This window comes from Primulina tabacum, chromosome 15 (assembly GCF_025594145.1).
Source record: "Primulina tabacum isolate GXHZ01 chromosome 15, ASM2559414v2, whole genome shotgun sequence".
Classification (NCBI taxonomy): Eukaryota; Viridiplantae; Streptophyta; class Magnoliopsida; order Lamiales; family Gesneriaceae; genus Primulina; species Primulina tabacum.
Window position 1 is genome coordinate 1,998,897 of NC_134564.1, and position 12,638 is coordinate 2,011,534.

Consider the following 12,638-nt stretch of genomic DNA (forward strand, 5'->3'; position numbering starts at 1 on the left):
GTGCATCATCATATGATCACCAATCTGTATAAATGAACATCTTCATGATTTTACCAATAAAACATGACGTTTACATAATAAATTTAGTCTCAAGATAAAGCTTCTAACAAGTTGTTCAAGCTAAGGGTTCTATTAAAAATCCAACCCGATCAAATTATTTAGTCAACACATTTTTCTTGAAGTTCTTCCTCATCGTCGAACATAGTTGGACATGTTATATAAAACCTTAACGAGTCGGATATGATAACGGGTACGAGAACAGGTCGGGTCCCTATATACAGACGTGGAAACTATTAATATTAATTGAATTGAATAAGAAAGGCATGAGACCTGTAGTTAAAATGCAACGAGTCTATTTAATCCAAAACCGTATTAAGCAATGAAATATTAGGTGGCTAACAAATAAATTAGTGAGTAGTTTTCTTGTAAGACGTTCTCACAGATTTTATTAATAAGACGAGTCAACAATGTTCATATTTATAATAAAAAGTAAATTTTTTTGCATAAAAATAAATATTTTTTCATGGGTGACCCAAATAAAATATTCGTTTAACAAAATTGACTTGTGAAACTGTCTCACAAAAGTTTTTTTTATATATGTCACCACATCATCATGGTCTAAGGATGGAATATTAAAGGGGACAATCAATTTTATTTTTCTTTGTATTTATTTAATTTTGTTGTTAACCAGAACATATAATTAAACTATAATTATTATTTTTTTCAAAATAAGTTTGTCTATCGTAAATCGTTTGAACTGTTGAGTTTCAAAGTCAGTCAGTTTTAATCTCTAATTTTAATTTGACTGGAATTATGAATCCAATCCATTTTTTAAATGATATAATTAATGACAATCTTACAATTCAAAGATGTTATACTAAATCTTTTGAGCTGCCCTTGACCATTTACCAAAGGAATCAGCATTGTAGAAGAATAACAATGGAATATATGATAGAGATTTGGATCCTCTGTTGTGTTGAAAACACATCACTAATTATTGTGCAATTTTTATACGAGATGATCACATCATCTCGTTTAATCTGGCAATTTTTTAAATTTATCACATATGGTATGATGTCCACAAGATGATCACGTGATCATCTCGTGTAAAAAATGCACAACACTAAATGATGTGTTTTCAACACAGTAAAAGATCTAAATCCATATGATAGAGCACATTCCAAACTACTTCTGGATATTCCCTCGTCCTATGGCCTACAACAACAAAACCCATTCAATCTTTACAGTGATCTTTCTATTAAAATATGTACAAGGATGTCATATTTTAGTTTTGTAAATTTTGTTAAATAAATTGTAGTCATGTAATTATGTTCGCTTTTAACATGACGAAGAAGACAGAAGTTGTTCGTCAGAATACAATTATGTGACCATAATTGATTCAAATACGGACTAAAAATGACACACATGAAGATATACATGTTTAAAATTAAGATTTTGCCACTAAAAAAACTTTAACCATCGTTAAATTTGCCAAATAAGAAATGAATGAAAGATCAACCCAAGAACTTTCAAAACCATTCCAAAATGGCCGCAAACTCGTATATATTCACAACAAAAGAACAAGTGATCGATTCCAAATTCAAAGATTAACATTCATTATTAGCCAATATTATACATTATACGTTATATGTTGTCACAAATCCGAATATATATCACAAATTCTTTCAATATTTCACAAATACTTGGACTCAAATTATTTTCACATGCAGAAAAACCTATTAGCAATCACCAGTCTTGGAGATATATTATTCTCGTTGCTTAACAAAAGTGCGAAATGTTCCCTACGGTCTGAAAGATGAAAGGTTACGTAGTGGTCCAAGTCGTCTCTTCCGAAGCCGCTCAGCAATAATGAAAGCAAGTTCCAATGATTGAGAAGCATTAAGCCTTGGGTCGCAATGCGTATGGTACCGTGAGCTCAAATCGTTATACGTAATTGTACGCGAGCCCCCAACGCATTCTGTAACGTTTTGGCCTGTCATTTCCATATGCACCCCTCCAGGGAAGCTTCCTTCTTGGTCGTGTACGTCAAAAAATGCTCTCACCTCAGCCTAGGTGATAAAAACGTACCACCAGTTAACAAAACAAGCATTCTTGGCATAAAAATTACTTTACAGATAATTACAAATTTCATATGAAAGAAAAAATGGTGGAAATTTACCCGGATAGCATCAAAGGAGCGAGTCTTGAGTCCACAAGGAGCTTTGATGGTGTTTCCATGCATAGGGTCACTGACCCAAGTGACGATTTGACCTGCTCGACGAACGGCCCTGATGAGATAAGGAAATTTCACTCTTAAGTTTTCAGCCCCCATACGAACTATCACTGTTATTCTTCCAGGTTGGTTTCTGGGATTCAGAATCTCAATCAGTTTCACAAGCTCGTTTGGGTCCATTTTGTCACTTACCTGAATCATAATCCCAAATAGGGTACCTCAGTCACAAAAGCCATACAACCAAGTAAAAAAACTATTAAACTAGATTTAACGGAGATAAATATCTTGTTAGAAACCTTAATCCCGAGAGGATTGGAAACTCCTCTAAGAAACTCAACATGAGCACCGTCCAATTGCCTTGTTCGTTCCCCAACCCAAATCATGTGAGCGGAGCAATCATAATATAGGCCGGAGGTTGAATCTAGCCTAGTAAGCGCTTCTTCGTACGGTAAAAGTAAGCATTCATGGGATGTCCAGAACTCAGTAGTGGTCATGATCGGATGATCTGCTGTGAGACCACATGAAGCCATGAAGCCAAGGGCCTCATCTACTCGATGAGCCAGTTCACGGTACCTATAAAAAACAACAGCCCATGAAAACTAAATATAGAATTGAAAAGAAAAAAATAGTAAAGTAAACAACAATAGATGGGATACCTATCGCCCTGCTCGCTATGTTCAGTAAAATCAAGGTTCCATTGGGCGACCCTCTGCATGGCAGCATATCCTCCAGTAGCAAATGCTCGAAGAAGGTTCAAAGTAGACACAGATTGGGTGTAGGCTCGAATCATTCTATTGGGATCAGGAGTTCGTGATTTCTCATCAAAAGAATCACCGTTAACATTGTCGCCTCGATAACTCGGCAGCTTCACCCCATCCTTCTCTTCAAACGGATCAGACCTTGGCTTAGCAAATTGCCCCGCCATTCTTCCCACCTAAAGGTTTGAACTTTGGTTGTTTCACAATAACTTTCACAAATCGATTATAGAAACCAAATACAGATAATCAATAAGGCAATAAAAAATGGATCGATGATCACATCACCAAGTAGTTTCAAGTCCTTGTTTTGTATCCTTTTTGGGAGAAAATCAATCCTATGATATTAAACTAACGTAAGAAAACTATTTCAAGTCATCTGCTTATGAAATGACTGTATTCTTCCACAACAATAATTACATACTTTCCCTTTTCATCAGTTACGGAGTGTTTGCATGAGCAGCCACTTGAAATATATACACTTGAACCCAAAAGTTCACAAACAAATTAAGATAAAAAATATGCCAAAATCATTAATTAAACTAACTTAGTTGAAATGGAGAACAAAAAATGAGAAGACGAATGTGAAATCAGCATCCATGGCAAATTCGTAACAACTGTATTATGAGCAACCAACTCTCCACCTACTTATTTCTTCCTGATAATTCTGCATTCAGTCTTCTCATCAGTAGATGGTGGCTACCTAGGGGTTTAAAATTCATCCATAATTTTAAAACTTGGAATTCATTGCAAACCAACTAATCTCAATTCTAATCTGAAACAAAATCCGAAGCAACTAAAGATAGAATAGTTCTAAACCAATTATTCACATATCCAGCTTAAAATCAAGGATATAAGAGGGAAAAAAAGGGACCTTGACAACAGGCATCTGGCCACCAAACATGAGAACCACACTCATCTGCAAGAGCACCCTAAAAGTGTCCCTAATGTTATTTGCGCTGAATTCTTCGAAACTCTCCGCACAGTCTCCACCCTGCAAAAGGAATGCATTCCCGAGAGCAGCCTGCCCCAGCTTCTCCTCCAGGCTTCGCGCCTCACCTGCAAAGACAATCGGGGGAAAGGATTCAAGAGTCTTGACGACTGATTCGAGCGCGGCTTTATCAGGGTATTCCGGAAGCTGGGACGCTTTCTTCGATTTCCAGCTGTCAAGACTCCATTTTATTGATGCAGGAGAGGCGGAAGTGGACGGAGGTGGGTTGGAGGATTTGACGGCTGATATTGTTTTCGATCTCGGTTTGATTGAAAGAGATGTAAATGCGTCAGGTTTGGTGGGAATTAAAGGACTAGGGGCGGCGGGAGCGGTGGAAGTGTGGAGGAAGGGGTTGTCGAGGCGCGGTGAGGCGGCGGCGGAGGTTGTCAGAGCCATAGGTCTTGGCGTCAGAGTTTTCGTGATCTCCCCTATGGATTCCAGTAGGAATTTGGCGAGTGGATTTGGGAAGAGAAGGTAAATATTGTCAAACAATTTATATAAAAATAATTCCCTGCGTGGCTGCGTTTCGATTTTTTTATATTAGTATTTTTGTCAAAACAAATTAAATATTAAATTCGAAAAATAAAAATCAATAATATTTTATGCTAAAAAAATAAAGAGTATGATATCCTATTGATAGGTCCATTACCCTTGGTCTATCCATAGCCCAAATGGAAGACAAGCTCATCAAGGACCCATGTATTCTCCTATAAATATCAGGTTTGAGTGTTCAGTTAATTAATTCATTATATTGTTTTTCAGCAGCACTCTTAGCTGCTCGCTACTTATATGCCCAGTCTCTGACTTGAGCGTCGGAGGAGCTACGTCAGGACACCCTCTTAGCCCCCTTCTAAAGGTCTTATTCGTGATTTCAGGCTCATGACAATTCCAAAACCTGCGTTTGGACTAGTGACACTTGCTGGAATCAGACCTTAAATTTCCCGTGAGTATCAGAGTATTACGAGGATACTAATAAAAAATACCAAAAAATTAATTTATAAATATTAACCTTTACCTTGATATATAGTATGATAACGACAAGCTGAGTTACAAATAATATTAATTTCAAAACTATACAAATATTTATTTGCTATAAGTTTTATGCAAATTTACTATTTCATCTTGAAAAATAAGTTAATTTTCTTTTGTGATTGTTTAATTTTATCTTTGGGAAAAAAATATGAAAGAGATGATCTTGGAGGATACAAATTCCGGTCAAATGGTGTTGGCGCCTGATTTTTTAAATAATTCCTATTTAGTCAAATTTCATCCCCGTAGACTTTTGTCAGTCGGTGCTTGGATTATAACGTCAACTCGGTTCGGTCGACCCTACCCCTGCGGGCACTGCCTGCAAGGGTCGATCCAACGGCTCGGATTTTTTCGAGCCAATTTTTGTTTTTTTTTTACAGGGAGGTGGGCCCGGATCACTCATGTGGAGTGATTCGGGCCGTTCATTGCCCGTGCAGGCAGTGCCTGCACGAGTAGGTTGAAACAAACCCGTCAACTCTGAATACAATCAATTTATTTAGTACTTTTTTAAAACTTTATCATGGGCATATCACATTGTTTGCAATATTAATATAATAAAATTTTGTGTGAGACGATGATGGTCAATTTTGTGAAAAAAAATATTTTATTTGGGTTATAAATAAAAATATATTATTATTTTACTGAAATTTTTGTTAGATGATCTCGTGAGTCAATTTTGTAAGACATATATTGATGGGCCAGTTCTTACACCTCGAGGGTGATTCAAACACAATATTTTCAATGAGCTGCAATAGCTCGTGTTCTAAGAATGTAAACAACGATGAATTAAATCTAGTTTTGTTTTAAACCAAGCGGAAAATACTAGAAGTAATCATTTGTTAAGAAAACTGAACAATTTAGAGTTTTTAGCTTGTGTTAACTGAATAATTGAAATAATGGGATCAGTTCTTGCTTATATCAGTTCAGTTATGAGAAGAACTGAACTGATATCAGCTGAAAATATCAAACTAGTTTTAGAGCAATAGTTAAACAGTTGGGGACACAAGATATGTTTATAGATGTTCGGATACTTCGACTGCTCCTACGTCACTCCTTCTACCACCTCGGGTAGGTTCCACTAGAAGACTTTGATTTATACAACACCTTGTACAAACGCACTCATCTTATGACTTACATTACTGCCTAACTGAACTCATAGCCTTATTGAAGGCAACACATTCCAGCCAACACTTGTTCAACATCTATGTGTTAAATACTACATACACAAGTTTAATTTCTTTATGCAAGACTCACTCAGCTATTCAATAAGCTTAACACTCTGTATTTGTGAGTGATTGTGTATGCGTGTGTGAGAACTGATGTGTGTGCGTGTGTGAGAACTGATGTGTGTGCGTGTGTGAGAACTGATCTATGAATACAACACGAAAATGTTCTCACACACTGAGGAAATTGTGCTTCTAATCTAAGCTGATAACATCATGAAGTGTTCCCTCAAATCTGGGCTTGTTGCTTCTTGTAAGTTGATATAAGTTGAGTGTGTCTTATATTCTTCGACACACTTATTTTTCTCAGTTTTCACTTGTGTGTTCTCTCTCGTTATATTTGTTGATGGTCTAGATCTTGCATATATAGGGGCAATGTATCTGTACATCAAGACTCATCAAATATGTTTGTTGCAGTTTGAATCCGTTCCTCGAAATTTGTGTCTTGTCCTTTCTGACAACCATTATGGAAAGTCTCGATTTTAAGCTCTGCTGCAATGTTCATTATTGTCTTTTGATTGGACAATTCTTTTGTACCCTAGTGTAAAGCTGGATTCCACTTAGATAAGCTTGTCTTGTTCTGCAAACTGGTCGGCTCCTAACTGATGCTTTGAACTGGTATGGTGAAATCAGTTGACTCGTCAGCTGAACTGATTTCACTGATTTAGTTGAACTGGTCAACTGGGCTCTTCATCAGTTGAACTTTTCATCAGCTGGTCGGGCTTCTGAAGGTCTTCTGTTGAACCACCTATCAGCTGAACAATCAGCTGAACTGGTCTTTAATATCAGTCGGTCTGGTTCAGTTCGGTCAATCAGTTGGTACTTTTAGTTTGCGTCTCGATGACTTCAGTTTTGGCTCGGTAACTAATCGGTTCGAAACCTGATTAATTTCAGCTTTGTGCGCACTTAGGTAAATTCATTAGAAACAAAGCAACAAGTTTTGTTAATATCAAAATCAAGATTGCGAACATGAAATGTTCCAACATATATGCTATTTGACTCACTCATGCAAAAATATTATTTTGTATTGTAAATATGAGCAGTATTGACCGTATCATGAATAAAGATTGTGAGATTTCTTACAAAATATCTACTCAGAATTGACTCGTCTTACGAATAAAGATCCGTGAGACCATATCACAAGATACCTACTCAATTAATATAAGGAAATATTTTCCTTTTTCTTTATACAATTCAGTTTACTTTTATCATTACTAGTATTTTACTAAAATGTTATTTTATTTAATTAATTATTAAAATTAGTAAATATTAGTATTTTAATTATTATTTAAAATTAATTATTTATCATATATAATAAATTTGTTTAAATTTTAAATATTATTATAAAGAATTATTAAATAAAAAAATGTTTATACTATTTGGGATAATATTCGAATAAAGATAACAATCTCCTATCATTAAATTGATTTATTTATCTTGATTGATTGAAACTGTTATTAATAAAAGAATATTAATTTTTTTTTTAAAAATATATATTAATTAAAAATTCAAAATTTGTGTTGTTTATTAGATTAATAAATTTGGACTAAAATTTATAATAATTTTTTGGCCATTTTAAAAATATTTATATTTAAGTTTTGATTAAAATGCATAATAATAATAACAACAATAATAATAGCAATTTACAAACAATCAATAAACACAAATTTCACGACGAAACTCTCTAAAAAAATTAGAAAACATACTATTATATAAAAAATGTATTTATTTAATATGATAGAGAGTTATGAGAATTAAATATATAAAAGTTCGATTTGTTAAACGACAAGCGAATATGGTTGCTCATACAGTTGTTACAGCAACCAATTTTTATGCTAGTCCTTATGTTTTTTATGAAACTCATGTTTTTTTTTATGATTTTTTTCTTTATTATTGGATCCCGGTTTTCTATGCGCCCAAATATGCTTTATTTATTTTTAATAAAAACTCATATGAAATCGTTTCATTGATCAATTTTGTGAGACAAATATATAACACGACCCAACTCATTAAAACTTTTTATTTTTATGTCAAATGTATCATATTTCACTACAAATATGGATCAAATCAACTTGTCTAGCAAATATAGATCCGTGAGAATATCTAATAAGAAACGTACTCTTGTTTTTCTTGTGGAGGAGAAGTAGAAAAGATTGGGGGTAAGGTTTTCTTTTATTCTTTGATTTATAATAAAATTGTTGTTATTCTATTTTTTATCCTTAATTTCCAAGAATGGAAGGTAAATCGAGAACTACCATTTTGGCTTACTAAAAAGTATTGGAGGTGATAACTTCCTTTTTTTTTATTCAACACTGATAATAATAAAGCAATTATTTTCTTAATTATACTATTTGTTTCATAAATGGAAAGATATTATTTTCTACCAAACGGTCCGTATAATTCATCTCAACAACTTTGACTCTGTATAAGAAACCATCAACGTCCCCGTCCCCTCAAAACCTGTCGAAACTTATCAATGGCGTCGGATAGCACTTCTCGTCTCCCTCCCGAAATACTATCTTTTGTTCTCAATAAATGTGAGTCGAAAACCCTCTGCTTGAGTTCTTTGTCTTCCAAAGAAATGGCTGGGATAGTTTTCGAGACAAAACACGTCAAGATTCAACTGCCTACTCATGCCGATGTCGGCCCCGACTCCGTTCCCGTCTGGCCATCAGGGATGCTGGACTTTCTACGGCGTTTCTCCTGCATCAATGCAGTGACTCTTGAATTCACTCCAGATGGTGTTCATCCACACAGCCAGCAGTCTCTATTGAGGTGGTGCTGCATCGACTCTGCATTTCTTCTCCTCCAGGGGAATAAGCTTCTCAACAATAAGTCCGTTTTCAAGGATTTTGCAGTGTCCGTTGAAGAAAATATTTCAGATGACTAATTCACACTATTTTTGAAGGCTGTGTTCACTGTGCGAAGTTGTATCTTCGTTACGTGGCTGATATAACCAGCATCATTCCCAATTTGAAAACAGTGATCGTGGAAGACTCTGTAGGCAGAGTATATGTGCAAGAAAAGGCAATCGTTGAAAGAAAATTCAAATTTCCAATGGTGGATGAGAGTGATTTACTCATCCACAGCACTCTGCCTTCCATTGTCAAGATATGGTGGTCACCAGTTGTCACGGTACCTGGATTTCTGCTCCAGGAGGTCACTGTTATGACCTCCCGGATAATATCATATGGACTCCCTAAAGATGCTTCACCAATTCCCTCGTTGTCAGAGGATATTTGGAGTACACTTTGTGATGTAGTGATGAAAGAAGAGTGCACAAAACTTGGAGGCATTTTTTTTTCATGAGTATGACTTTGAACCTGCTGCTGCTGCTGGTAATTGATCACAATTTACACTCTCAGCTTTCCTTTTCATTTGATGAATTGTAATCTTTCATTGATTTGGTTTTTGTTTCAGCTTGGTTTACTGTAATCTTTCTGATTTGATGTTTGTTTTTAAAGATTTGATTTGATAAATGTTGAAAATCTATGCCTCATCATCTCCTTGAGTAATTCATATGTATAATTATATGGTTACAAATGATAGCGTTGTTTGATGTGATATACGGCTGTGCTCTCAAACTCTCCACCTCTCTTGTAAAATATTCCCAGCTCAGTAGTACCCTTTAAGTAACAAAGAACCTTCTTCGCTGCTTGTTGATGTAATTCTGTCCGCCTCTCCATGAACCTGCTGATCAAGCTCACCACATATGTTAACTCAGGTCGGGTGGCAGTTAAATACATGATACTGCCCACCATTTGTTTATATGCAGTAGCATCAACACTGATACCATCTTCATATCTTCCAAGTTTAAACCCTGGTACTACTGGATTTTTCACAGGATTGCAATGCTTCAAGCCAAACATCTCAAGAACTTCATTAGCATGCTTCTTCTGGCTTATGAATATTGCCCTAATGCCTTGCTCCACTTCCACACATAGAAAGTACTTGTTGAGTGTCTGTCTACATCTGCTTCTTCCGCGACCTCTGAATGCACTTGGACCACCTCTGCCTCTGCCTCTGCGTCTTATCCGTTTCTTCATAAGAGACCTTCAAAGCCTGCTCATCTCCGCCATTTTGACTGTTCATTCTTTGCTCATGAACAAGTAGGCTACTTTGAAGTTCATATATTGTTAACTTATCCAGATCATTTGGACTAGCATACCACATAATCAAATCTCGAGGTCATCGATCTCAAAATCTTTTCAATGATGACAACATGCCCCATTTGTTCTCCATGAGCTTTCACTTTGTTTGTGATTGTTAGTGTCCGAGCAAAGTACTCGTCCACCTTTTCTCCTTCTCTCATTTGCAGCACTTCGAATTCTCTTCTTAAAGCCTGTAATTGAGCCCTCTTGACTCATGTATGTATTTTTATCATCTAGTAACCATAAAAAGCTGGTGTACATATTACTTGAGCAATATATTTAACTAAGAATGTGGAGAAATCTGACGATGAAGAATTATCAAATACACGCACATCAGGTATACTTCACTTCCCTCTAAGAGCTGCTAATCTGGCCACAAATTCATCATAGTCCGGCGGTTTGGGAATTGGGATTCACGTGGCTGTTTCCGTTCAACATCTCGAGCTGTAAAGAAAACGCTCTAGTGTGTCCTTTATGGGGCTCGTTGGTTGGGCTCGTGACTTCACCGGGAAGAGACGATACCCTGTTTGGTGGCAGCTTGATGTTTGAATCTGATTTGAAGGTTCCACGGGGTGCTTTTTTCCTGGTGTAATGAAGTAGAAGGTTATCCATCATCTTTTCTTCTTCGTCTCGTTCGTTGTTGTCGCCCTCCTCGTCTAAGAATTTCAATGTTCTTTGCCCCTGTGCCACTGCTTGTTCTTTGTTTGTTTCTTTCGATTTTTCCTCGTTCTCGTGTGCTGGTGGAGATTTGAGGGGCCGCCTCCTCACAGATTTCGGCGCTGGCTTAGCTTTGACAGTGGGATATTCTTGATCATCTGTTTCTTTAGTTTCCACCTTTTACTGGCTCTTTGTTTTTTTGACATCGGATTTGATATATGGAGGAGGGATTGACCCGTACTTGAGAGGCTTTTCTTCATTCGGAACACGAGATTCTGGTTGGTTATACGTCTCATTTCTTACGATAGTATCCACGTGAATGCCCTTGATTGGAATAACTTCACTTGTGTATTTCTGTTCATGACCAGAAAGGCCATCTTTCCTCTGAGAACCAGTACATTTTCCAGGGTTCCAGCGTACATAATCTGACCTGCTCCTGGATTCGTTCTTTAGAACTGAACCTTCCATCCTATCACGCGAAACGTACAGTTCATCTTTGAAATCATCAGCAGTATCCTGTAAGATAGTTGAAAATTTTGAAAAAATTAATCTTTAGGAATTAGGCTTAGTTTGTGTTTAAAATGTATGAAAATATGACTCAGATCTTACCTTTTTACCAGCAGTTTCATGATACAGCTTGTTTTCCAGAGCTTTTGAGTTCCAGTCCACGCCTGATTCTGCAGCTACATCTTGCAATAATTGAAGCTTCATTTCTTTCGAGGGGCGGCTTGATTTCAACTTCTCCATAAACTACACAAGAAATATCAAACTCTTGGATAAAATTCAAGTGACTGGACGCAAGCAGATATTTATTCGATCGATTAAATCATTGCACTTTTGGTATTTGAAAGACAACATATTCGTTCAGAAAATTGATATAGAGGAGATGTGCAGATATGTGTCAACTAAGAAATGAGCTTAATCTAGAAACATGCAAAAAATAATCGGACAGAATGATTTACTTGTTTCGAACATGTGGAACAACAACTTGTAATTTGACACAATACCTGTTTGTCAACATAAAAATCCAGCGAATTCGTATATCTCTCGGAAAATATAGTTCGAAGTTGCCTCAACTCTGGCAGTTCAGCAAGTCTTGCTGCTGCAAACATCAAAGAAGCTACAGCTTCCCTGCACTCCTGTGGACATTCACTGTGAACATAAAACATCAAGTTTCAGACTAATGCGTAGGCAATATCATTTATCATGTTTCTTAGATGTTTACACTGGAGATCATACCTCTGTTTATCCACGGTTCCAAGATTATTTGCGATGGTTACACAACATTGATCGACGAATTCGAAATAGCTGGACCGATTCAACTCCTTTAGAAGTCCTTCAGCCTGTTTCAAGATTGACAAAAATTATACATAAAATTCGAGTACTCTTTATATGCCATTCTTCCATATTTTAAATGAAAAGTAATATATTTGACATAAAAAAAATAATAAATTTTCACGAGTGATTTGTTAATATAACAATATTGACAAGTGAAAACTGTCTTATAAGACATTTATGAAATATAAGTTCTTTCAAAAATATGAAGTTAATACTACTTCTCCAAATGTATCATATCATAACTATTAATTTGTTGTATGT

General features: G+C 36.0%; 2 protein-coding genes across 2 annotated transcripts; both read right to left on the reverse strand.

Annotated features, from left to right (window-relative positions):
* Positions 1 to 1,592: 1,592 nt before the first annotated feature.
* LOC142526645 (phospho-2-dehydro-3-deoxyheptonate aldolase 2, chloroplastic-like) lies at positions 1,593 to 4,463 on the reverse strand. Its single transcript, XM_075631165.1, has 5 exons — positions 3,863 to 4,463; positions 2,890 to 3,167; positions 2,530 to 2,806; positions 2,180 to 2,425; positions 1,593 to 2,069 (listed from the first exon to the last, which is right to left on the reverse strand). The coding sequence occupies exons 1-5, from the start codon at positions 4,373 to 4,375 to the stop codon at positions 1,803 to 1,805; spliced, it is 1,581 nt and encodes a 526-aa protein (XP_075487280.1). The 5' UTR covers positions 4,376 to 4,463; the 3' UTR covers positions 1,593 to 1,802.
* Positions 4,464 to 10,803: 6,340 nt separating this feature from the next.
* LOC142526970 (uncharacterized) lies at positions 10,804 to 12,394 on the reverse strand. Its single transcript, XM_075631669.1, has 4 exons — positions 12,279 to 12,394; positions 12,047 to 12,191; positions 11,649 to 11,789; positions 10,804 to 11,555 (listed from the first exon to the last, which is right to left on the reverse strand). Exons 2-4 carry the CDS (start codon positions 12,149 to 12,151, stop codon positions 11,220 to 11,222), a joined length of 582 nt encoding a protein of 193 aa, XP_075487784.1. The 5' UTR covers positions 12,152 to 12,191; positions 12,279 to 12,394; the 3' UTR covers positions 10,804 to 11,219.
* Positions 12,395 to 12,638: the final 244 nt, after the last annotated feature.

What these genes read in the sequence shown, in the direction of transcription:
- LOC142526970 (XM_075631669.1), bottom strand. Translation starts at nt 12,151, where the DNA reads ATGTTTGCAGCAGCAAGACTTGCTGAACTGCCAGAGTTGAGGCAACTT. An exon ending in ATTTTTATGTTGACAAACAG is followed by an intron (nt 11,790 to 12,046) that starts GTATTGTGTCAA and finishes TTTCTTGTGTAG; the next exon opens with TTTATGGAGAAGTTGAAATC. An exon ending in ATGAAACTGCTGGTAAAAAG is followed by an intron (nt 11,556 to 11,648) that starts GTAAGATCTGAG and finishes ACTATCTTACAG; the next exon opens with GATACTGCTGATGATTTCAA.
- LOC142526645 (XM_075631165.1), bottom strand. Translation starts at nt 4,375, where the DNA reads ATGGCTCTGACAACCTCCGCCGCCGCCTCACCGCGCCTCGACAACCCC. An exon ending in GCCAGATGCCTGTTGTCAAG is followed by an intron (nt 3,168 to 3,862) that starts GTCCCTTTTTTT and finishes TCAAACCTTTAG; the next exon opens with GTGGGAAGAATGGCGGGGCA. An exon ending in CCAATCCTCTCGGGATTAAG is followed by an intron (nt 2,426 to 2,529) that starts GTTTCTAACAAG and finishes ATTATGATTCAG; the next exon opens with GTAAGTGACAAAATGGACCC.